Raw genomic sequence first — 25,232 nt, 5'->3', positions numbered from 1 at the left:
GAATGTGTTTGAGCACCTTTCCCTTGTTGCTGGTTGCTGGTGGAGAGCTCCCATAAGGAAAATCTTTCCTGAGGGATCACAATCAGAGGAAATGGCCTCAAACTGGGGAGGTTTAGAGAGATTTTAGTGAAATCTTTGCTGGAACAGGGGGCCCAGGGCAGTGGAGCACCATCCCTGAAGTGTTCCAAAGATGTGTGCATGTGGCACTTGGGGACAGGATCAGTGGTGAACGTTGGAGCTTTAAGGGCTTTTCCAAGCTCAATAAATCTCTGGTTCTCCTCCAACCAAACGGGGCAGGAGGAGAGAGGTCCAGGTCAGGACATGCCCAAGCACACTGTGACCACTGAGCTCACCCCACACGCTTTAATTATTGAATTATTTATGCTATTATTAATTGTTTAATGCTCAGCAGCACGTTATGGGGTGCTCAATTTATTTACAAGCAGCAGCTGTATAAACAATGCACGACTTTAGGACTGATGGTGCCTGGGAGCTGGGGTGGTTTATCCTGGAGAAAAGGAGACCCAGGGGTGACCTGATCACTCTCCACACCTCCCTGAAAGGTGACTCTGGGCAGCTGGGGCTCAGGCTCTTTGTCCTGGCAGCACTGACAGAATGAGAGGACACAGCCTCAAGCTGTGCCAGGGGAATTATAGGCTGGATATTAGGAAGAAGTTTTTATAGAAAGTGAAAAAGTACTGGAATGTGCCTGGGGAGGGTGGAGCCACCATCCCTGGGTGTGTTTAAATCAGGACAGGATGAGGCACTCGGTGCCATGGTTTGGCCAGGGGAATTAGAGGCTGGATATTAGGATATTAGTTTTTATAGAAAGTGATAAAGTACAGGAGTCTGCCTGGGGAGGGTGGAGTCACCATCCCTGGATGTGTTTAAATCAGGACTGGATGTGGCACTTGGTGCCATGGTTTGGCCAGGGGAATTAGAGGCTGGATATTAGGATATTAGTTTTTTATAGAAAGTGATAAAGTATTGGAATCTGCCTGGGGAGGGTGGAGTCACCATCCCTGGATGTGTTTGTATCAGGACAGGATGAGGCACTCGGTGCCATGGTTTGGCGTGGGGAATTAGAGGCTGGATATTAGGAAGAAGTTTTTATAGAAAGTGATAAAGTACAGGAGTCTGCCTGGGGAGGGTGGAGTCACCATCCCTGGGTGTGTTTAAATCAGGACAGGATGAGGCACTCGGTGCCATGGTTTGGCATGGGGAATTAGAGGCTGGATATTAGGATATTAGTGTTTTATAGAAAGTGAAAAAGTACAGGAGTCTGCCTGGGGAGGGTGGAGTCACCATCCCTGGGTGTGTTTAAATCAGGACAGGATGAGGCACTCGGTGCCATGGTTTGGTGGAGGTGTTTGGGTTGCACACACTGATCTGGAAGGTGTCTCCCAGCCCGGTGACTCTGTGATTCTGTGACTCTGTAGCCCATCCCTGGCCCAGCGCGGCACTCACTCGTCGATGGCGATCTCGGAGGGGATCTCGGACCAGAGGCGGGCGTACTTGACGGGGGTCACCTGCTCCTGGGGGTCCCTGTCCACGTGCATGTGCAGCATCAGGCGGCAGAAGGAGGCGCGCAGGTCGTAGGGCAGGTTCTCATCGGCCATGCAGCGCAGGATCAGGTCCACGTCCAGCTGCCCAGAGATCTCATTGATGGCCAAGTACTGGCGGTCAAGGCACATTCGAGCAAAGAGGTTCAGCTGGTATCTTTGGGGGAAAAAGGAAAAAAATATAGGTTTTCATTTATGTAGGCTTGAAGCTTATACTTTAATTTCCTGTGTACTGTGAAGTATATAAAAATATATATACAGTGCACTTATATATGCTTTGTATATAGTATATGTATACTATATAGTATATGTATATAGTATACTTTAAATATATAAAAATATATATAAAGCAAAGAGGTTCAGCTGGTATCTTTGGGGGAAAAAGGAAAAAAATAGAGGTTTTCATTTATGTAGGCTTGAAGCTTATACTTTAAATTCCTGTGTACTGTGAAGTATATATAAATATATATACAGTGCACTTATTTATATATGCTTTGTATATAGTATATGTATCAAGTATACTTTAAATACATAAAAATATATATAAAGCAAAGAGGTTCAGCTGGTACCTTTGGGGGAAAAAAGAAAAAAAAAGGAAAACTGTGCTTTAATTTCACAGACTTGAAGCTTGTGCTTTAATTTCCTGTGTACTGTGAAGTGTATATATATATATATATATAGTGCACTTTGTATGTATTTATATATGCTTTGTATATAGTATATGTATACTATATAGTATATGTATATAGTATACTTTAAATATATAAAAATACATATAAAGCAAAGAGGTTCAGCTGGTATCTTTGGGGGAAAAAGGAAAAAAATATAGGTTTTCATTTATGTAGGCTTGAAGCTTATACTTTAAATTCCTGTGTACTGTGAAGTATATAAAAATATATATACAGTGCACTTTATATATGCTTTGTATATAGTATATGTATACTATATAGTATATGTATATAGTATACTTTAATTATATAAAAATATATATACAGCTGAGAGGTTCAGCTGACCTCTTTGGGGGAAAAAGGAAAAAAAAAAGACAATTATGTGCTTTAATTTGTGTAGGCTTGAGGCTTATGCTTTAATTTCCTGTGTACCATGCAGTATATATAAATATATATATATATCGTGTACTTCGTATGTATTTATATATGCCTACTATATAGTATATGTATACTATATAGTATATGTATATAGTATACTTTAAATATATAAAAATACATATAAAGCAAAGAGGTTCAGCTGGTATCTTTGGGGGAAAATGGAAAAAAATATAGGTTTTCATTTATGTAGGCTTGAAGCTTATACTTTAAATTCCTGTGTACTGTGAAGTATATATAAATATATATAGAGTGCACTTTTTTATATATGCTTTGTATATAGTATATGTATCAAGTATACTTTAAATATATAAAGATATATATATAAAGCAAAGAGGTTCAGCTGGTATCTTTGGGGGAAAAGGAAAAAAAAAATATAGGTCTCCATTTATGTAGGATTGAGGCTTATGGTTTCATTTCCTGTGTACTGTGAAGTATATATAAATATATATATAGTGTACTTTGTATGTATTTATATATGCCTACTATATAGTATATGTATCAAGTATACTTTAAATATATAAAAATATATATAAAGCAAAGAGGTTCAGCTAGTACCTTTGGGGGAAAAAAGAAAAAAAAAGAAAATTGTGCTTTAATTTACACTGACTTGAGGCTTATGGTTTCATTTCCTGTGTACTGTGAAGTATATATAAATATATATACAGTGTAATTCATATGTATTCATACATGCTTTGTATATAGTATATATATGCTATATAGTATATATATCAAGTATACTTTAAATATATAAAAATATATATAAAGCAAAGAGGTTCAGCTGGTATCTTTGGGGGAAAAGGAAAAAAAAAGACAATTATGTGCTTTAATTTATGTAGGCTTGAAGCTTATACTTTAATTTCCTGTGTACTGTGAAGTATATATAAATATATATATAGTGTAATTCATATGTATTTATACATGCTTTGTATATAGTATATATATGCTATATGGTGTATATATCAAGTACACTTTAAATAAATAAAAATATATATAAAGCAAAGAGGTTCAGCTGATCTCTTTTGGGGAAAAAGGGAAAAAAAAAGACAATTATGTGCTTTAATTTATGTAGGCTTGAAGCTTATACTTTAATTTCCTGTGTACTGTGAAGTATATATAAATATATATACAGTGTACTTTGTATATATATATGCTTTGTATATAGTATATGTATATAGTATACTTGATATATATATGAATATATATAAAGCAAAGAGGTTCAGCTGGTATCTTTGGTGGAAAAGGAAAAAAAAAGAAGAAAATTGTGCTTTAATTTATGTAGGCTTGAAGCTTATGCTTTAATTTCCTGTGTACTGTAAAGTATATATAAATATATATCTATCAGGTACTTTATATATATATACACACATATATATATATACAATTTTTATATTTATAATTTATATATATAATATATAGGTACTTTATGCAAAGCATATATAAATAAATATAAAGTATACTTTATGTAAAATATATATAAAGCATAAATATATAGCATAAATATAAGTAAATATAAAGCATAAATATAAAGCACATAAAGCACATATATAAAATATAATATAAATATATATTAAAAGTATAAATATATATAAAGCATATATAAATATACCTAAAGTATACTATGAAGTAGACTGCTATACACTTATGTATTGACAGAAATAATATTATATTGTGTAGCAATACAGCTCCATCCTGACTGTGGAAAGGATAAAGCACTGATCAAACACAAGCAAACAGTGCAACAACTGAATAAGTGAATCAGCATAGAATAAATAACAGAATCACTCATTAAACAGCATTAAAATCACAGAATGCTTTGGGTTGGAAGGCACTTTGAGGGTGTTTCACCCCCTGCCAGGGGTCCAGGGGCAGCCCCAGCTGCTCTGGGCCCCCACACCCTGACAGGAAATAATAAATGATGTTTTTGAGGAAAGCTCCAGCAGAATGCAAACATTTTAAACATTAAAAACGTTTAAAGCAGCTCAGCCTAAACACTGCTGAGGCCCAACATCTCTTACAGATGCTGGAGCCACACTTTGTCCTGAGGCAACACCACGATGGCTGCAGCCACCAAAAACCAGGGACCTGCTGAGACAGCCACTGTGCTCTGCTCCCTTCAGTGGAGAACTGCCAGAGAAAAACTGAACTCCAGAGCTCAGCTTTTCATCCATGAACTGGTCACTGGCACCTCACCTGTGCCAACAGATAATTCACCTTTAGCCATAAAGCACATGCCCAACACTCAGCAGTGCCCACAGGCTGCTCAGCACTAAGTGTGAGGCTTCCTGAAGGAAAAAAGTTAATTGAAAGCAGATTCCTTTCACTTTTAGTACTTCTCATGGAATTTAACCAAACCATATCCTAAGCCCTTCCTTTAAGCTTGTTTATGAGGTATAATGTAGACTGAAAAATAATAATTAACACTACCATTCTTATACTAATACATATACATACGCCAAAGTTTATCAATTCTACTTAAAACCAAGCATAATAACTACTTTGAAATCAAGTGTTTTAAAACCTTTTATCTAAGAGGTCACCTTTTGAGCTCCAACAGGCTCAAATTAAACCAGGTATGACGAATTCTCCTGCAAGAATCATTTCAATGGAAGAGACTTCAAAAGAAAATGTTTATTAAAACAAAGAATCTAGTTCTGCCACAGCTGAGTCTGTCAAATGAATCTCAGAGGTTTGTAACCCAGACACAGGAATTTGGTCTGGGCTGAAACCTGACCTTACACTATGCCAAGAACTCAGTGTCTTGTCAAGTCATCCAGGAACATTGTTCATGTCAGAGCTGCCCAGAGCAGCCCTGCACAGCCTCCACACCCAGCCTGGGGCACGGACACAGCTTCACCTTGGTGCTGCTGGAACCCAGCTCAAGGCTTGGACAGAAAGCAGCAGGCACAGAGAACAGCAGTGCCTCCTGCAAACCAAAAGCAAAGCAGCCTGCACACCCAAATCCTGCAATCCCCGAGTGCCCCTGAGCACAGGGAACCCAGTGCTCACCTGCAGGGCTCTTCCAAACCCCAGCAGCAGGAAACCAAGCACAAAGTGCTCGGGAAATTCAACACACTCAAATTATTTTTTAAAAAATCAGCTGAGACTGGCTCATGTCAATACCCGGACTCCTCACCACGAACAACTCTGTGCTTTCAGCTCTCACTTCTGAGAGATTTCACCCTCCCTCTCTGAAGGCTGTTTTGTGCACAAAAGAGGAGCTTTGCTCCCAGAGCACAGCCTGTGCAGGCAGGGTGTCCCCAGGCAGCCCTGCTGAGCTCTGAGCTGCTGTGTGCTGTTCACCTGTAGTAGCTGAGCACGTCCCGATCCTCCTTCTGCCCCTCCTTGGCGTCCTGGGCCAGCTCCCGGATGCTCTTGCTGCGGATCTCCTTGTTGCTGTCCCTCCAGAACAGCCACACTTCTTCCTCATCCTCTCCAACTTCCAAGGCATTTTCTCCACTTGACACCTCCTCAAATTCAAATCGTGAGAGCACCAGCCTGCCAGGAGGAGAGGAGGTTACATTCCAGACCTGCATACATCCTTCACATTCCTTTTAAGCCACCTGCTAAAATGTATCTTACCCTTCCAGCAGTAGCATTTTACTACATCAAATCATTGAGGTGTATTATTAAAAGCATTAGATTATAAGCTTTCCATTCAACCTTAAAAAGATGAACATTTCAGCTCCTTTCAAGTGAAAAAGATAAAGAAACAAGGAAGTTAAAGACACATAATAATGGACTTTGAAAACCTTCTTTACAGGAGAACTGATTCAAAGATCATTCAACAGAGCAGGAAAAGATATGGGCAAGAAAAAATTGATTCATTCTGTATCCCATAAATGCCAAATGGGTCAGAACTTCTTTCTGTTTATGTGATGAAATAAATAGAAATAAATCAGCTGCTGATACTAAAAAGGCTTCCAGCAAAGAAAAGATCAACATCTGAAAAAGCCCCAAATTAAATACTCGAGGACAAGTAAGTGATGTACCAATGTTAAGTGCTTGTGGGAATAAATATAGCCTTTATGATTTCATGACAAAAATTAAATGCGCAGGCATGCTCTCAGCCATTTGTGTTTTAAATATTACCTGCTTCCCTTCTGCAGTATTTTGATAGTGGTTATCTATTCCCTAGGATATATATGGAATAAAGCCATCTTTATCAAAGACAAGCAGGATTTGGTGCCTGCTCTGAGGCCTCAGCAGTGGCAGAGGAGAGCTGGAGACCCAAACCCCAGCTCAGAGGGAGGAAAGGTGAGCAGAGCTGGAGCTGCCTGCAAAGTCTCCCTGCTTTGGATCACCCGGGAGAGATGTGCTGGATTCCTGCCTGCAGGGCTGAGGGAGCACCTGGCAGACACCTGCTGTCCCCAGCCCCTGCTCCCCGTGTTCCAAGAGAACCCCACACAAATCATTCCCTGCTTCCCTGGGACGTGCCAGCAGCGTGCTCGGCTTTGAACCACCTTCCTTCTGCTTCACACCAGCACAGCCACCTCCAAAGGCACAAACTTACTTGGTTTCAATGAGAATGTCTGCATTGGCTGGGTTCAGCACGGCTTTACAAATCAGCTCCTGTGTCACGGGAATAGATTTGTTCATGGAAACGCACAGATCCGAGAGGTAATCCAAAAACCTGTCGGGAAACACCAGCCAAAAGGGTATCAATCACTGTGGAGACCTAGACTGAAGCAATGCACATTTCAGGAAGCAAACATTCAGAACTTCACTTGAACAGTGCAGAGCAAGACTTGCTGCCCCAGGGGACGGCAGGGGAGTGCCAGAACGCAGCGAACTGGCTGTGCTTCCTCCTGAGCAAGCTGGCAGGTACAGACTTTTCCCAGAAGGAGAAGGGTGATCACATATTCAAAAATGCAGCTCTCACCTGGGCTCCCTATTTTTCCTCACGAGACTCACAAAGGTGTCAATCTCAGCAGCTGTGATGTGCTTCTCCAGGAGCTTGCGGTTGTTGTGGAGCAGGGCTGTGATGGTGTCCTCAGCCAAGACGTCGTAGCCAATCTGCTTCTGCATGAAGCCAAACTGCTTGGCAATGTATTCCTTCAAAACACACAGACAAGGAGGAAAGGGGGTGTAATTAACCCTCAGAATTTGAAATAATAACAGAAAACAGGTGGATGTTAGTCCATACCAACATCCCAAGGAGCAAACTGGGAGAGATCCAAATTGTTTGTGTGAAAGAAAGCAAACAATGACAGACAACCTTAACACCTCCATCCCTCCAGGGCTAGACACCAGCAAGGCATTTATACTTATCTGACAGGACCTTGTTTTTAATACATGGCAACAAAATCTGAACAGCCTTAATTTACAGGGCAACTTTCAATGGAGCTTGTAGTCAGCAAGAGTGAACAGAGTCTTGTAATTCACCTGGGTGGGACAGTTAGAAATGCTGTTGTTTTCTTAAATCCCACTTAGACCAGTGCTAATTACATTATAGTCTTTGACAGAGATGAAAAATGAAAATGAAAACCAAAATGAATCTGAATGATCCCAAAACCTCTTGCTGACTGAGTGACCCCAGCAGGGCCAGGTTTACTTTATGGGAGAAGCTTTTTTTTCCTTTGAGCAGAGGAACAACACTGATGCCACTGATCATGACAGACTTATTTCCAACCTGATTTTTCCTGTAGTCCTGCTGGGAGTGCCTGAGCACCCTGTAGCAGAGCCTGCAGATGTGCCTGAAGGGCGCATGGCGCTGGTCCCCCAGCTCCTCCAGCCGCAGCATCGGCCCGTCCCCGCTGTCCGTGAAGGGTGCTTGCAACAGCTTGAAAATCTACAGATTTAATAAAAAACACAGACACAACCCCATGCCTTCTTCTGCTCAGATTTAGTGCCAAAGCTCTGTGCCTTTGTATTTCAAAAGGTAGATCAGAAATGTGCTGCAGCCACCAAGGTTCTTGGCCGTGGAGCAGCCCGGACAGAAGATGCTGCTCACCTTTACTCAACACCATCTGCTGGAGCTTTCAGTTCCAGCAATGGTGAGCCTACAGTCCACTGCCCAGAGCCTGCTGAAAGCTGGAAACTCAAAGGACCTTTGGGTCCCAATAATTTGAGACCAAAGTTTCCGAGAGCCACAGAATGGCTTGGGCTGGAAGGGACCATGAAGATCATCTCATCCCAATCCTCTGCCTCCTGCAGGGACACCTCCCACCAGGCCAGGATGCTCCAAGCCCCATCCACAGCCTGGCCAGGTTCTCTGTTATCTGGTTCTTTTTTAACAAGAACTCTTCTCATAGGCAGAGCTTAGAGACAACCACAGCCTACCTGCTTTAGAATATTCTGCTCTCTCATCAGCTTTTGCCGTTCTCTGTTAGGTTTAGAAAACACCACCTCAAGGACATCCTGGCCAGAATTAGTTCCACCAGTAACAAAGTAGACCAAATCCTCCAACAGCTTGGTAACAGATCTAGGGAAGAGCCAGAAGCTGTTAACATGAGAGTACAAATTCTCTGTGCTGAAAGAGCAGTGCCAGAGTAAGTTTACAGAGATTTTTAAATGATAAGTGAAAAACTAACAGCAATTAGAGAGTGGATAAAGCTCAGAGGTTTGCACAGAACTTAAAATTAGGATTTAATGTTCCCCTACTGCTGCAGCCTCACTGTCCAACTAAACCAGAGCAGCAGCAAGGCAAGAAAATCACTTTAGGACAACTCTACACTTGCCAAGTTCTATTTAGCATTTCTTTCAATTGCCACAAACAATAAATCAGGTGATAATCTCTCCCAAGGCCAAATAAAAGGCACTGGCTATGGAAGCACACAGGCCCTGGTGTGACACAGCCAGCCCTGTGCTCTTTTTGTGTGGCCACATTTTCACCGACAGGGTCAGAGGATTTGCAGCAAGTCACATGTTCAGTCCTCACAAGATGGATTAGGAATTCCCACACTCCACTTGCAGAGGTATGCTGGGGATTAGTCCCCCCAGGCTCACAACATTTCTCATGCTCTCACTTCTCAGAGGACAAGGAGGGCTGGACAGACCAGGCCTGAGAACCTCCAATATGGGCACAACATCAAATCTTGTCAAGGAGGAAACCAAATTCCCCTTCTATAGCTTACTCTGATAAAATTCTCAAAGAAACAGTTCCTGACTAAAGGAAACAACGTTATCTGATCCCAATTCTGGTTTCCTTACCTTCTTTCATTCTGGGTTATTGTTCCCTTTTCCAGCTTGCCAGCAATGGAACCTAAAACTTTACTTGCATCATTTGCAAAATCCAAGTCCCGAACCTCTGCGGGCGAGACTGGCACTATAGCAAAAGCTTCTTTGTCCTCCTTCACTGGAGAGGTCCCAATCTGAAACCCAGAGAAGCTTTATCAGCAAACCCAAAGGCAGAACAGAGCAGTGGCTCACACACTCAGTGATAATGGAACAGAAAAGCTACACTCTGCTGAACCCAAACTCTGGGAATGCTCTGTGCAAGCTCAAAGCTGTCCTTAAATTCAGAGGAGCAGCAGGTGAGATGGTGAAATGTTGCTGTAGCCAGTGGAAAAAACATCCTTCTCCTGGTGACTGTTGTGTAGTAGATGCTGAACATTTAAACTAGGAAAATACCATGAAACTGAGCCATTAAGAGGAAATATTTTGCAGCAGCTCTGTTCATTTCTGTCACATGCTCGGTGTGTGACAGGCTCAGAGAGTGAAACTCCTGCCAGCACCACTTTGTGGAAGTACAGGAATGAAGGGATGTGCTTACACAAAGTAACAGAACTTACTTTCAGCATCACTGGTTTCTCCTCTTCTTTATCAATAGGGATGTTGGTGCTGTGAACCCAGGTGTTGGTGCAGAGGTGCCTGAGCCTGACATAGGAGTTCCTGAAAGAAAGTCAGGAGTGCCCCAGCATGAGTCAGCCTCCCAGCATTTGCATTGTTGGGATTTCGAGATGCTGGCAGGAGCAAGTGGAAGAGAAGTGTCATCTCTGCCCTCACTGCCTACCACAACTGGAACAATATTCTTACTGCCTTTGCTCATTCTGTGAATTCACCTGAGGCTTCCTCTACAATGAAAGGGATTCTGCTCTTAAACAGAACCACAGCCACTCTGACCTGCTGGAACTCAGCTGCTGCACAACAACAATCTGAACTTCTTCCCATCCTCACTTTTCCACTGCCATGAGCTGTCAACTTCTCCCCTTAGCTCTGGGGTTTTCAGCCCAGAACTCCCTGATACTCCAAAATATGGGTACCTGATGATTTAGGGAGCTGCTGAAGAGACAGAACAAACCTGCTGTGCTTTCTCAGTGGGAACAGCAGCAAAGAGCAGTGTGCAGAGTGTGAGGCTGGGAAGGTGCAGCAGCTTTTCACCAGCCAGAGGTGCCACATGAACAGTAAAGAACACACAAACTAAGAAATCCAGTGCTAGATAGCTGGTGTTACATGCTAACACAATACAGACAGGTCCCAGGAATGAATGCCTTGACAGGACAGCCAAGGCTTTTAGTCCCAGGTCATTCCTGGCAAGGAAGTCACTTAGGAAGTCACTTGGTCTCAGTTTTCCCATCTGTTAAACGGTGTTCTCTTACTTATACCTCAGCTGTAAAGCACTCAGGTGAAGCTTCAGGCATTTCCTAATTATTTCTACATTCATTTGAGGAGGAACCCGATTCCAAAGGATGAAAGGAGAACAGTCTGGGGCAGCTTTACTTTACAAACCCCCCAAATCCCCGTGGTGCACGGTGGCTGTACCTGGGGACCAGGCTGTCTCCTCCTCGCAGGGTGGTGGGGTCCAGCTCGAAGATGGAGGAGATGTCATTGCCCTCAGGCACGGACACCAGGGAATAAGCCATCTTCTCCTGGGCCCCCCGGCCCCTTCGTGCTGCCTCCTGCTCGGGGTCCAGCTGGGGAGAAAGAGCACAGCTCAGGGGAGCCTGCAGAGCCCCCCAGGGGTGCACACAGAGCTCTGGAGCACTGGCCTGGGCTGCAGGACACAGCAGCACTGACCAGCTGCTCTGGCCACACGCTCCTTGCTGCTCCTGCTGGAGCTCCAGCACGGGAGCTCCCTGTCCACGCAGGATTTGTGTCTCACTGACAGTGCCAGAAGAGACAAAACCCCCCCAGGCATTCACCCCACACACACTGGGAGCTCTGACTGGCTTCTGGTAACACACATCAGCTGAGATCCCCGATCCTGACACTACCAGCTCTCCAAACATATCCCACACGCTGCAATTATCCCTCTAATCACCTAATTAATGAGCTGAAAATATAAAAAGCCGGCCACACCATGCACCAACAACCTTGCTGGGAAATAAGCAGCTTCAGCAGCAAAAACGGGACCCACATCCATCAATCCCAGGCAAGAGGAACAAAAAGCCAATCAAGGAGTTGGAAGTCTTGCTGTTCACACCACAGCTTGTGCTGCTCTCGAGCACAAACGTGTTCCAAAGGCCATGGCACCAGAAGGATCTTTATTCCCAAGGTGCCAGCAAATCCCCAGCCTCCCTCAGCAAAGTAAAGACACATCAATTGGATAAAGCCCCAGGGCTTCAGATGGAAGGACAAAAGGGTAGGAAAACACAAAGATGAACTGAGAAAAAGGAACAACAACTTTCTCCAAATCCTCTCCTGGGGAACTCCCAGCTATCACAAATCCCTAAAGAAGCTGCTCACTGTCCTGGCACACAGGAACCTGCTGGCCATGTACAACCACTCAATCCTGAGCTGCCATTTTCAAGGTGACCAAGAAACCAATTTCTCAGCTTCTCTGTGCTGGTGGCACCCAAGGGAGTCAGCACTCAGGCACCTGCCTGTCAAAGTCCTGCTGTAAGGCACTGCCATCCTGAAGCAGATGGAAAAGGTATCCAGTGTTGCTTGTGCCTCAGGATACTCCCAAGTTAACATATTTGCAGTCAATGGACTTGGCTGCAAAGCAGTGACATTTCAAGTCTGATTCTGTACATGGGAACAGGCAGTTATCTGTATGGAACAGAAATACACTTTGGGACTGTGCCTTCAAGGGAAGGAGCAACTCTACACTCAGAGTCCATCTGGAGAGAAATTCTGGGAGGAATTCGCTCACTTGGAATGAATTCTCCGAATTTCAGCTTCTCCTTCATCCCCCCCAGCTAGGGGAGGGAATGCAGTGAGGGATACAGCTGCTCTGCATTCACAGCTTGTCCTTTGGGTCACTTCTTGAAACTGTGGCAAAGCTGAACATGAGCAGTAAAGCAGGAAATGGGGCAGCAATTCAGGGAGCACTGAAATTCAGCCCCAAAGGCGACAAGAACAACCCCTTTTTGCTGCTGGAAGGTGGAGCTGGCACCTCACCCATGCCCATGGAAAGCCCTCCTGCACAGGGACAAGGAGGAAGCAACAATAAAACCACTAGCTGTGCACAGAAACCCTGCAGAAGGTCACTCCTGGATCAAGTTGGAGTTTGGATAAAGTTGGATAAAGCAGCCTCCACCCTCCTGTCACCAGTGAATGATCAAGGATGTGGCAATTCCCTGTCAGAGCTGAATTATGTGCTCCTGGTGCTGTTCTTGCTGGTCTATTTTTGCCATCTAGTGGTAAAGAGACAGAGCAGGGAAAACCCAGAGAGCTGAGACAGTGCATGAATGTTCTCCATGCATGTGCCAGGACACATCACAGGAGCAGGGGCGTCTACCTAATGGCCCTCAATACTGATTAACTCTCAGAAAATTCACCCAACAAAACATCTCAGGGCTGGATTCCCCCCACACCCCAGACAATAGCTGTGGGTGGGGTTTGCTCAGTTTTTTACCATGTTTACTGCAGTCAAGCTGCCAAATGCCACCAAGAAGTAATCAGGAAAACAGCTCAGTATCTGAGAGCAAGGGAAGCATTTTAATAGCTAGGCTATAATGAAAAATCCTTTTAGGAGGAAAAATGCACCCTGCAGGATTTCCAAGCATCACATCCATCTCTTAAGAATGGAAGGAGTAGCTCTTTGTCATATCCAAATGGTGCAAATCCTCCATAATACAGGATAAATTACCAAGAAAGCTGCATAAGCCTGTGATCAAATCCAACTAAATAAATAAAATCCACAACGGAAAGTGCTGTTCCAGTTTTCTCTGTTTTCAACTACTGAAGCAATGCTGGTTCCCTCTGGCACCAAAGAGAAGCTTCTGTCAGTACAAAGCACCACACACTCCATCTTTGACAAAACAACATTTACTGACAACACAGAGTGGTTCCCACAGGAGAATCAGAGGAATGGCACTGGGATCACCTTGCCATTCCTCCCCTCTGTTATCCTGCTTTCCTGAGACCACTGCTCAGCCACGGAGGTCACACAGGCACAGCACTGGGGGACATTCCCTCAGGGACAATTCCCATCTGGTGTCACCTTAAACATCTTCATTTCCAGCCCTGGGCAGGACAGTGCTCCAAGGAAGCAAGGGTTGAGCAAACAGGAAGACAAAAAAAGATGCCACAAAGGGAGGAGTTGAGGGAGGGTTCAGGTATTGTGTTAATTCAGTTCCAAGTGGGTTGTTCTTCACTAAGGTGTCAACAACCACTCCTTGGATAGGCCATAAAAGCCTCCAGAGCGTTCTCAGGTTTTAATTTCTCCACTGACAGTGAAGCCTGGACCAGCTGTGAGCTGGCCAGGTCAGCCCTGGGCCTGTGCCAAGCCCTCCTCAATCAGGGGCAAGACCATACCCTTGCCTATACTTACTGAGGATTGACACTCCAGGTCATCTTCCTCATAGTCAGGGTTTACCTGATGGAACAGAATCACAGGCACGTCAAAACTCCAGCACAGCTGCAAGTGGGAAACAGCCTGAGCATCCCCTAAACTCTGCTGGTCACCGTGCCCTGCACTGCTCCAGCAGCACCAGGCATGCACAGTGTTACAGATACATTTTATATTGTTGGCTTTTTGCAAATATTAAAATGAATGTTATGTGTATGTTATAGATATATTTTATATTGTTGGCTTTTTGCAAATATTAAAATGAATGTTATGTGTATGTTATAGATACATTTTATATTGTTGGCTTTTTGCAAATATTAAAATGAATGTTATGTGTATAAGAAAGAGAAATTTTGTTGTATTAATATAGTTTTCTTTATTTCTGTTATTGATGAAATTTAGAAATAGTAGTATAATAGATATATGTTAGGCTATGGCATGGTATTAGAATAAAAACTGCTTTTGTTTGTATAACCCAAAGACCGAGGAAAAAAAATAGCAGAGAACTCCTGCATTTGTAAACTCTCTTATCCAGATGAAGACAGCAGTGACCAGAACTCTGGGGCAGGGATTTATTGCATTTCTGGTATCAGGGAATGTAAATCTCGATGGCACCAAGAGGATTGATCTATTGGGAAGGGGGCAAGAGAAAACTAAACAGAAGAACACCAAAGATCCTAAGAAGAATGTCTGAATATGTGTGAGAATTTATGGATATGTAGTAGGGTTCTGTTTTTAAGGGACAATCCTTTGTTAGTAAGGTGAATGCAGAGACACCCGGCCCTATCTGTATACTTTACTTTATTTTTTGCTCCTAATTGTTTTTTTATTAAACTTTTAAATTCTGTAAAAATTATGTGAACCTTGTTTTTCACACACAGCACACTGCCCACAGCCAGCACGGCTCAGCAGCCTACAAATCACATTAAATAACCTGCAAACGTGCAGGGAGATTCAGCTCATTCAGGAGAATCACTACAGGAGCATGAGCAGAGAGTTAACCAGTTTATGCTTTTTTTTTTTTTTGTTGTTTAAATTCCAAGTGGAATTTCCAACTAGATATTGGAGAAATCTTTTAGAACAAACATTATGCTAACCAGGGATCAGGTGAGCAATGTCCTCTGGGATAGTCTTGCATGATCTAAGAGCATGTTTTTGTTTTGGTTGATTAGAAAACCCAAGATTTACTGGAAAAGCTCTACATTGGATCACTACTGAAAAGGATTTGCAGTGTGCATGTGACAAAATGCTTCTGGTTTTCCAATCTGCTTATCGGAAGAACATAAAATGGGAAAATTAATCTGGACTTTTCTCTATTTCCAGTTCTTGAAGACTGGTCTGAACTCAGTGTTTTCATTTTACACCCAGTTCTACAACTCTGCTCAAAAATCAGTGATTCAAGAGAAATTACCAACACTTGAATTCATTTTCCCCCAAAGGCTCTCAGTCATTTACCATTTATTCATCAGTTAATAAAGTCCCATTGATTCCAGTGCCCACATGACAGGATACTATTTAGTGCCTATTCTTTGCAGTACAAGTTCTTGACTCCAGAATTCATACAAAAAGTGTAATCAGCTCATGACTACCCCAAACCATGGTATTCTTTCAGCTCTTTCATCTTATTCCCTACACATTTAACACCTATTTTTGTATTAATCCAAAGGAGCGCTCTCCTCCCCTGCCCGTGTCCAGTTTTAGGGTGGGAAATGACAGATTTTGAGAAGGTGCTGAAGGAGGAGAACACAGTGCAGGGGCAGGCAGAGGTGCCAGCCCAGCCCCACGTACCTCAGCTGCCAGGTAGTGCCCCGTGGCCAGGTGCTTGAACCTGAAGAGGCTGTTCCAGTAGCCAGCTCCCCCTCGGCAGGGATCGTGCTGCACCACCTGCAAGGACAGGGAACACACCTGGAGCACAGCACAGACCCCCCTTCCACCAGCATCTGCCTCATTTCATGTGCAGAAAACAGCAAACATAACCAGGGGCTGAGAAAAGACAAAACCACCCTTTATCTGTGAGCAGGGAGTGCTCTGAGCTGGCTGGGAATAGTTCATTCCAGTTTATGAATGAATTAAAGAAGGTTCTCTCTATGTGCATGTGTTGCCAGGTCTTGAATCAAACCCCTGGAAAAGGCAACAAATCCATTACCCTACAGCTATAACTAAATTTTTGTTCAAACTGGATGAGGGAAGACACCTGGAAATATTTCAAATGCAACAACACTGCACAAAAGAACAAATATTTATATTTACTGACAAAGTGGGGCAAGCAGAGCCTCCAACACGTGTAACCCCATACTGGCTGCTCTGTGGGTACACCTGATCCTAAAGAAAACCCATCACAGCTGACCTGTCCCTTTCAGGGTAGAACTGTTTCACCTGTGCCAGGTAACTGCACACACATGGACAGGCACCACAGACTGATAACAATGCCACAGTAATGCCAACTACAGCCAGACTTTCACTTGAAATACAGGGGGAGCTGAGTGTCACAGCAGGTACTTCTGGAAAAGGAACATAAAAACATCTATCCATCATTACAATTTAGTTTTTGATTCTTATATGCAGGCCCTAATTTAATCAGATTTAAAATCATAAACCAAGGCTAATAATACCAACAGACTGAGGCTATTTTCAGAAGCCAGTGATGGCCAAGGTGTTAGTCACTGTGTTTAAAAGCCAAGTGAATTTAAAAAGCCAGCTCAGACTGACTAGCAAGGGGTTGCAGCCTCCTATCAAATGAGGATCTACATAATGACATTATTCCACACCAGAAATAGAGCCTTCAGCACACTCAGCAGGACAGTGGAAATTATAAGCTGTTGTTAAACTTCAGTGACTGGTAAAAAAATGACTTCACTGATGTTTCTCTGTGCCCCTTTCCTGAACTGTAAAGCACCTGAGCTCGAGAGCTCTGTGCTGCACCATCAGAGAGCAGAGCTGCACTTCACTGAGCAAGAGAAGGAATTTTCATTTCAGCTTCTAAAACCAGGAAAATTTTACCTAAAGCGAGAAACCCACATGGATTGTCCTTAAACAGAAGGGATTATTGTTCTACCAAGCCAGCCCCAGCTCCAGTCCTTACCTCCACCTCCCACAGGGCTTTGGAGCTGGTGGCAGACGTGGCTGACTGCCTGCCCGTGGTCCTGAGGAACACGTGCTGCTTCTTCCTGTGCTCATCACACGTCAGGAACTTCTCCTGCTCGGCGTGGAACAGCCTCACCACGTCCCCCTGCCAAAGGCAGGCAGCAGGGTCAGCAGGGGCAGTGCCCAGCAGGGCCCCAGCTGCAGACAGGCACAGCTCTGGCTCTCACCCCTTTGAGGATGTCGTCCTTGTTGTCGCTCCATTTCATGAAGAGCACGATTTTCCAGCTGGTGTTGCAGTTCACTGAGTTGACCTAGAAGGAGAACTGAGACCATCAGTCCCTGCACAAGATCCTGCCATCAGCCACTGTCTTAATTTTTAGACAATCTTCACCAGAACACTGCTCTAGAGAAGGAAATTCCTTCCTGCCTCTGCTCCAGAACAAGTCATTTCAGAGCTGACTTGCTTGGAAGCCATTTGCTCCACATCTGTGCTGGTAGATTTAATTTTCTTCACAGTGACTAGTAGGGGGCACATCTCCTGATTTTGATTTTGAAGGAACAACTTGTTTTTAGCCAGTCATGCAGAAGAAACTCAAACCTACGCCAGCACCCAAGAGAAAGCAGAGCTCCAAGACTTTTCTTTTAAGTCACTGATTACCAGGATAACCATTCCTAAGCAGTGCCACAGGTACCAACCAATTTGCTGAATTCTAAACCACATACAAATAGCTAAGCTGAGCACAGAGAGGTTTTTACAGCTGCTCCAGCTGTGCCCAGGTCCCCTTACCTCATTGCATCCTGGATTATCCACAAGCTGATGGCTACTGGCATGGAGAGGCTGGCCAGCATTGACAGGATTCAGGACTACTTTGTCTCCAATGACAACCTGCAGAGAAGTGTAGCATCAGACAAATTTGCACCCTGAGAAAGCCCTTTTTCTTTTTTCTTTTTTTTATGGAAGTGATGGGAGGAAATCACCTTTTTGCAGCCTGGAAGAGATGCCAGTCAGAATATTCCACCAGGATTCTGTCTGGTGCAGAATTTAGCTCACCAAACTCAGCCCCTGAGGCAAAAACCCCTATGCTACTGGACCTCAGAGCCTTGCAGAAGAGGCAGACTGGGTTCTGCTACAGAAAGGGCTATAGGACAATGATGGCTGATTGATCAATTCCCCGTGTTTAGGTGCCAAATTTACCTGGCCTGAACCCCAGAGCACACTGAAGCTTATGACCTCCTGGTTTGAGGAAGATTCTGTACCCAAGTGATTCAGATGTTGCAAAAGAAGAGATTAAAATGGCAATGCACTGAAAGATTTCCCATCAACAGGAGCATTTCACTTCCTCATTACCTCACTCCTCATATCCAAAGTGATGACGAATCTTGATTCTGAGCTGACAACACTGAAAACCAAGATGCTAATTATTCCTTCCAAACCTCCTGAAGGAGCTCAACACTTCCTACCATTTTGAATTGAGCAGGAATTGTACAAGGCCAGCCTAATTAGGTCCCTTATTCCCTCCAATGTTAGATCATTCCACGTTTCCAAAATACAAGTTACCATAGCAATTTTCCTCCCCCTCATGACAGCATAGCAAAAAAGGTTGTTCCTGCATCATCCTCACGCACTGGGAGATGTGTGCATTGCATTAATTGCAAGACAGGCCTCCCCAAGGTGGGCTGAGCCCCAAGGGAGGAGTGAGGACCCCGCTCCAGCACTTACGCTGTCCCCGATGGAGCGCAGTTTGTAGAAGGGCTGGATGTAGAACCAGGAGCCTTCATTTCCAGCTTCGTCCAAGGTCACCCTCATTGCATTCTTCTCTAGCAGAGCTGGAAGCCTCTTATTTACTGTTAAGTATTTGTTACTTTTTAAGTGAAGCAGCTAGAATAAGAATCAGAGTTCAGTTCTAAGAATGCTCCTCTTCCTCCCCTCAACAACCCGAGCGTGCATGAGACAACTGCAAACTGAATTATGCACAAATATTGAGGGATTCGGGCACAGCTCCACACTCAGAGACACAAAACACCTTCAGTTAATCCAACTGGGCCTTGCCCAGCTAGGACAAACACATGGAGATGCCCTCATCACTTACAACAACCTGTTCAGAAAAAGCCAGGTGAAATGCTGGGGACTGAGAGGCTCCTCCTGGTAAGAGACAGAGCTGCTCTTCTCTTACTTTGCTTGGTCTCACCCAACAGAAAATGTAACTTTCTACTGATTTTCCTCTCTGTGTCAGTTTGTGATTTAACATTTCAAATATCCTCATGAGAGGATATCTGGTGGTGTACATGTGCCACCTTCCAACAACTCTAATGAGGGCTCTAACGAGTGTATCTGAAGAAAACAATCAATGGTGACCTCAAAACCAAACACAATTAACCCATAATACAAAACTGACCTCATCACAGACAGATAAAACACCCAGGCCCTGCTTCCCAGGATCCCACTTCAGAGCATGGTGAAACCTGGCAAAACTACAGACTCCTGAGCATCAATTCCAGAAATCTGAAGTCCACTGAGCAGGGAATTTTCAACTAAATCCTCTCCAGCTTGCACAGATGTTCACAGCCTACCTGGATGACATTCCCATACTGGATGACTGTTCCCAGCAGTTTTCTGTTTTCAGTTTCATTCTGTTTCTTTTCCAAATCTGCTGCATGCTGAAATTAAAGGAGAACAGTTCAGCTGCTGAGTGTTTTAGGAAAGGGGGTTTGACAAAACTCTCTTTTCTTTGAGATTATTTCAAAGGACTGGAAAAACAGTGAGCATCTGAAAGAGCCTAATTTCCTCTTTTTCCAGCTTTCAACAGCGTAATTTCCAATTCCCTTTTTTACTGTTTGGGGAGATAGACACACATCATGTAAGTAACCTGTAATTTGGGTACAATTGGACAAAATTCTGGAATAAAACATGAGATGAAAAGCTCAGACAAGACAGAATGCAGATACCTGGGGAGGAAAGGTGAGTAAGGGATTGGTAACAACTCCAGCCAGGAATTCTATTTTCCTTTCTACTGACTTCTACACAAATTGAATGAAAGAACTTCAACTTTAATTCTGTGTTTTGCTTTGCCAGTGGAGGCTCCAGCTGCCCTCCAGGCTGTTTTTTTGGGGACTCCAGTGCCCCTCTCTTTGCAGCAGGATCACTGGGAAGGCACATTCAAATACCCACTGCAGCTCTGGATTTGAGAATTACCCACTCCCCACAGCTGGGCTTGTGCTCCCTGAGCTGATGGATCCTCTGTGCCACAGCTGAGCATTCCTGCACCACACTGCCAGAGAAAGAACAGGGAAAGCCCCTGCAAAAATGAATTATTATAAGGACACAAAGACCTAATTAATAATTAACAATGAGCCTCTTGCCATTCTTGTTTTCAAAGTGAGGTATTTGGCCCAGGCTGTTTTTAAACAATTTCATCTGGTAAAGAACTTGTCCTTCCCTTTACAGGAAGGATGATGTTTTGAATTAAAAACATCAATCTGTATTTGCTTTAACTGGAGGTGAAGAACAATTTAAAACCGAACTTTTTAGGAGACTGAGCATCAAGGATTATGGTTTGGTTCTCAGGTCTCAAGGACTGTGGTGGGTCCAGGTTCCTCTTGGAGAAGAAAAGTCCCCACAGTTCCTCACTACAGTCAGGTGAAGTACCTGGACAAAGGAGCAGCTATTTGCACACTTTTAGAGAATTTCACCTCAATCAAAATGTGCCATTTTCAGATGCTGTGCTAGGTGTGAAACTGGCTTCTTACTCCAGGAGAACCTGAGATACAGCTGCTCTTTCAAATTCAAAGTTGAAGGCAACACAATTTTCTCTGTATTACTAAATTACAACTTTTTGGCATGATTTCCAAGTATTCTGTCAAGAAAAGGTTCCTTCAAGACACCAGAGACCTCCCAAATAACAGCACCCACAGCCAGGACTGCCCTGCCACACTGGGTGCCACATTTATTATAAACACAGGACACAATTTTTTCTGTGAAAGTACAACTGGGACTTCAGATGTACTTCAAAAGTACCTCCCAAACCTGACAGTCCCTCCAGGAAATCCACTTTTCTGGCCACTAGATGTCAGCTCCTCAAGCAGCTCGGATGCTGCGACCACAGAGAGACAAGTGTCCCAGATTTTAAATCCCTTAAATGGCATTAACTTAAAATAACCTGACCTCAGCACAGAGCGCTCTGTGGCAGACAATAAATTCCACCAGCAGACAAACAGAAACCAAAAAAGGCAAGTGATGATGATGAACACATCTTGCATCATCAGCTGCGTTGGAAACGCAATGCACTGATAAAGAAATCTCATCCTGGGCAGAGCTCGCAGCTGTGAGCACAGGGCTGGAGAGCACTCCCTGTGCCAGCAAGTGGAAAAGGTGACCCATGGACACCCAGGACTGGCAGGAGGAAGTTCTGATATGAGTCATGTCCATGGGACACAATTATCTTCAAGCCTTCCCTAACCTGATCCAGCCCATCAGACTTCGTGCCCAAGGGATGCTGATTAAATAAACCCCAACAAAATTGTGAGGCACTCAAATCCTTTCTCCAAACCAAGCAGGTATTGGTGGGACATTTCTGTGCAAACATTACTGGGCTAATCCTGGAAAAATCTCATCCTGGAAAAATCTCATCCTGGAAAAACCTCATGCTGTACTTCCAGGACCCTGGCACAAAAAGGGTCAGGTGTCAGGTGAGCAGGGACAGGTCCCAAACACCCATGCCAGGATGTACCTTGGGATGAGGAGACAACTCCACATGAGAATGTAATCCAGGGCAATTCCAAAGCCTTTTTCTTCTCCATGTTGGAGTATTTAGACTCTATTTTCTGTTAAAACATGTGAACTCTCCCTTTTCCTGATACCCCCAGGCAGCCAACCCCAGAGCCCCCATCACTCTGAACCTGCTGCCACAGCCTGCTTCCCTTATCAACATGAGAAACACAGCCCAGGTGAGGCAGCTTTGTGCTACCAAAATAGCTTTGTCCCTGCCAAGCTGATACTTTTGGGTTATAAATACATTTCTTGAAGCAGAAGGAGTCCACCAGTGGGTCTTTGTGAAGTGCAGGAGCGAGGCAGCCATATGGCAATCAGCAAGTGACACTCTCCTACGGGGCCATTTCGTATTCCAGGCTACAATGAGCTTAATATAGGCTTAAAGAACCTAAAAATATTTAGAATTGTAATTTTGACATGAAGTACTCCAGCTATGTAATTTTAACATAAACACTGAGTTTATTTAACTCTAAAGTCAACAGATGGTATTTAAGTTAAGTTGGCTTTTTTTTATATAGGAGCTCTAAAAACAGCAATCAACTGCCTTACTGAGTTTTCAGCTGCTGAATGTCAACATTTTACCCAGAAAATATTAAATACTGCAAGTTAATACGGAAGGAGAGGCTGTCTGGCCTTATAATTACTCCTAATTACCCATCAACCTTTCCATGTTTGTTTGAGCAGTCCCAATAGATTGATCAGACCAGCAGCTCTGATTTCCCAAGCTGAGATGCAGTGCCTGAGAATCCTCTGTGCCTTTGTTTCAAGGGTCCCTTTTTTAGGCTTTTAATGCCCAAAACGCTCCCCTGGAGCACCCTTATCTCTGCCACAGGATAAAGACAAGAGCTCCCAGGGCTCCCCCAGTATCATGGACACAGCACTGGGGCACACAGACCTTGAGCAGGAGCAGGATGGGGTTCTGCCCACTTTCTGTGGCATGGACTGAGCCCAGGAGTGGCTGGAGCTGGGCCAGGGCAGGTCTGGGCTGGAGATCAGGAAAGGTTCTTCCCCCAGAGGTGCTGGCACTGCCCAGGCTCCCCAGGGAATGGGCACAGCCTGAGGCTGCCAGAGCACTGAACAACACTCCTGGGGACAGGGTGGGATTGTTGGGGTGTCTGTGCAGGGCCAGGAGCTGGGATGATCCCTCTGGGTCCTTTCCAACTCAGCTTTTTCCGTGATTTCTCCAAAAATCAGAGCCTGGAGACTTGGAGTGAAGGTCTCCAAAGGAATCTTGCACTGATTTATTCCCATGTACACTCAGTGTCTCCTTGCTAAGTGTGCCAGGCTGGCTGGAAATCCTCATTTAAAGCATTTCAATTATTTAATTAAAACTTATTTAATCACATGGAAAGGGTGTGAGTGCTGGGGATACTCACATGCAGTTTGTTGAGCAGCACAGCATCCGTGGTGCTGTTGGCTCCTGGCTTTGCTGCCTTCCAGAACTGCTTCTGCGCCGAGTAGCGGTTCATGGGACACAGCTTGAACAGGCAATCTAGAAAAACATGGAACAAACACAGGCATGGCCACAGCCACTCAGAATCAGCTGCATTCTTGCTGCTAACGCTCTTCCAAATATTCCAGCGGCAAGGAGAGCTTTATAAACAAATTCCAAAAAGCTCTTGATCAGACAAATGCTTTTTTGAGCAACAGGAATGTTGCCCCATGAATGATAAAAACTAACTGCTGCTGCCAACATCTGATGCAAGAGCAGAAAATTTATAACTTGTCCCAGTCAAAAACGATACCAGACTAAAATGGGAACATGTTCCAGTGCTTTCCCAGGAAAACAGGGTTGGTTTCTGCACTTTCAGCTTGGAGTTTTTGTACTTCAGCAGGTAAACTCAGTCAGGTTGGGCGGGTTTTTGCTTTGGATTTTTTCACTGTTGCTGTTGTCAGTTTAGTTCTTAAATCAAATCCCTTCTATTGCTAAGGAAAACATTGCAAAAAAAAAATAGGAGAAACTCCTCACCTAATGAAGTGGCAGCAGTATAAAATACCCTCAAACAACAGCCTGCACAAGCACAGACATTCAAGGCATGGCTTGAGGTACCATCAAACCCCTCAGGGTGTCAGGTTCTATACCCACTGCAGCAACACAGTTTACTTAACATTCTGCCTGGCAAAAGTCAGGAATCACAGCTCATTAGTCTTATTAAAAATACATTTCTGTATTAGAGATGCTAACTTATCAGTAATAAACCCACATGAGCTGCAGTGACTGTTTTTCCTCCTGTCGTCGCCAAGCAACGGAACACGCAGAAAAATAAATTCAGCTATTCAAAGGCAGCGCCTAAAGTAGCAGCTCAGAAGTTCAAACAAAGTGCCAGGAGAGGCAGGAGGCTGTTCCCAGCCTCTTTGGCAGCAGGGTGGATGGAAGGCTCCAGGCTCCTGGTGTATCCCTACGGCCGAGCCCCGCAATTCGGGAAGCAGCAAGGTGAGGAGAAACCCACCTGGGCTTTATCCTCAGAGCCTGAAAAGCAGAGCTGCTTGTTCATGGACACTCTGGATACACCTGATCAAGCAGAAAGGGAGAAACCCCACGCTGGAGAAAGGTCATGGCAGCTCTGCCAGAGGCTGAAGTTGCTGAGGGGGCTGAGACAGAGCTCGGTAATTTCACCTCTGGATGCTGTTTGAGATGGACACTGTTCTCATGCCTTTCCTCCAGTCCATCCCCAGAGCACAGCAGGCAACATCCAGCACCTCTCACAGAAGGGCAGAGAACCCCAGAACGTTTGGGTTGAAGAGATCATCCCATTCCAGCCTGGTGTAGCAGCCCAGGGCCGGCAGGAGCCGGGGACCCTTGGACAGAGTGGCACTGAGGAAGGGCAGAGCTCAGGGCACAGCGAGCCACATCTCTGCACAAACTGCTCCATCTCCATCCACACTGCCAGCCTGGGGCTGCTGAACCCAGGGAAAAGTGCAAACCACACTTCCCAGGTTTGTGCTCTTCACCATTTTTCCCATTCCCATCAGGATGATTCACAGAGATTGACAGCACAGCAGAGATTCAAAAAGCCACTGCGGGCTGGCACTTCGAG

At 44.3% G+C, this 25,232-nt stretch overlaps 1 protein-coding gene across 5 annotated transcripts in view; it reads right to left on the bottom strand.

The window, feature by feature from the left end:
- The window catches only part of ITPR1 (inositol 1,4,5-trisphosphate receptor type 1), a 163,630-nt gene that overhangs the window by 93,416 nt on the left and 44,982 nt on the right, over window positions 1-25,232 (bottom strand). For 2 of the 5 annotated variants that reach the window (XM_058844903.1, XM_058844905.1), the window contains exons 4-20: window positions 23,571-23,686; window positions 19,998-20,084; window positions 19,147-19,305; window positions 18,214-18,312; window positions 17,654-17,737; window positions 17,425-17,571; window positions 16,131-16,226; window positions 14,325-14,369; window positions 11,369-11,520; window positions 10,399-10,498; window positions 9,818-9,978; window positions 8,948-9,089; window positions 8,298-8,456; window positions 7,548-7,720; window positions 7,179-7,298; window positions 5,969-6,163; window positions 1,468-1,719 (exon numbers count right to left, since the gene is read on the bottom strand). In XM_058844903.1, coding sequence (XP_058700886.1) covers window positions 1,468-1,719; window positions 5,969-6,163; window positions 7,179-7,298; window positions 7,548-7,720; window positions 8,298-8,456; window positions 8,948-9,089; window positions 9,818-9,978; window positions 10,399-10,498; window positions 11,369-11,520; window positions 14,325-14,369; window positions 16,131-16,226; window positions 17,425-17,571; window positions 17,654-17,737; window positions 18,214-18,312; window positions 19,147-19,305; window positions 19,998-20,084; window positions 23,571-23,686 — 2,287 coding nt within the window. Of the gene's footprint in view, window positions 1-1,467; window positions 1,720-5,968; window positions 6,164-7,178; window positions 7,299-7,547; window positions 7,721-8,297; window positions 8,457-8,947; window positions 9,090-9,817; window positions 9,979-10,398; window positions 10,499-11,368; window positions 11,521-14,324; window positions 14,370-16,130; window positions 16,227-17,424; window positions 17,572-17,653; window positions 17,738-18,213; window positions 18,313-19,146; window positions 19,306-19,997; window positions 20,085-23,570; window positions 23,687-25,232 lie in introns of those variants that run through there. The other 3 variants (XM_058844906.1, XM_058844904.1, XM_058844907.1) reach the window with 3 other exon arrangements.

The sequence above is a fragment of the Poecile atricapillus genome, chromosome 9, assembly GCF_030490865.1.
Source record: "Poecile atricapillus isolate bPoeAtr1 chromosome 9, bPoeAtr1.hap1, whole genome shotgun sequence".
Taxonomy (NCBI): Eukaryota; Metazoa; Chordata; class Aves; order Passeriformes; family Paridae; genus Poecile; species Poecile atricapillus.
This window is presented reverse-complemented; position numbering and strand designations above follow the sequence as displayed.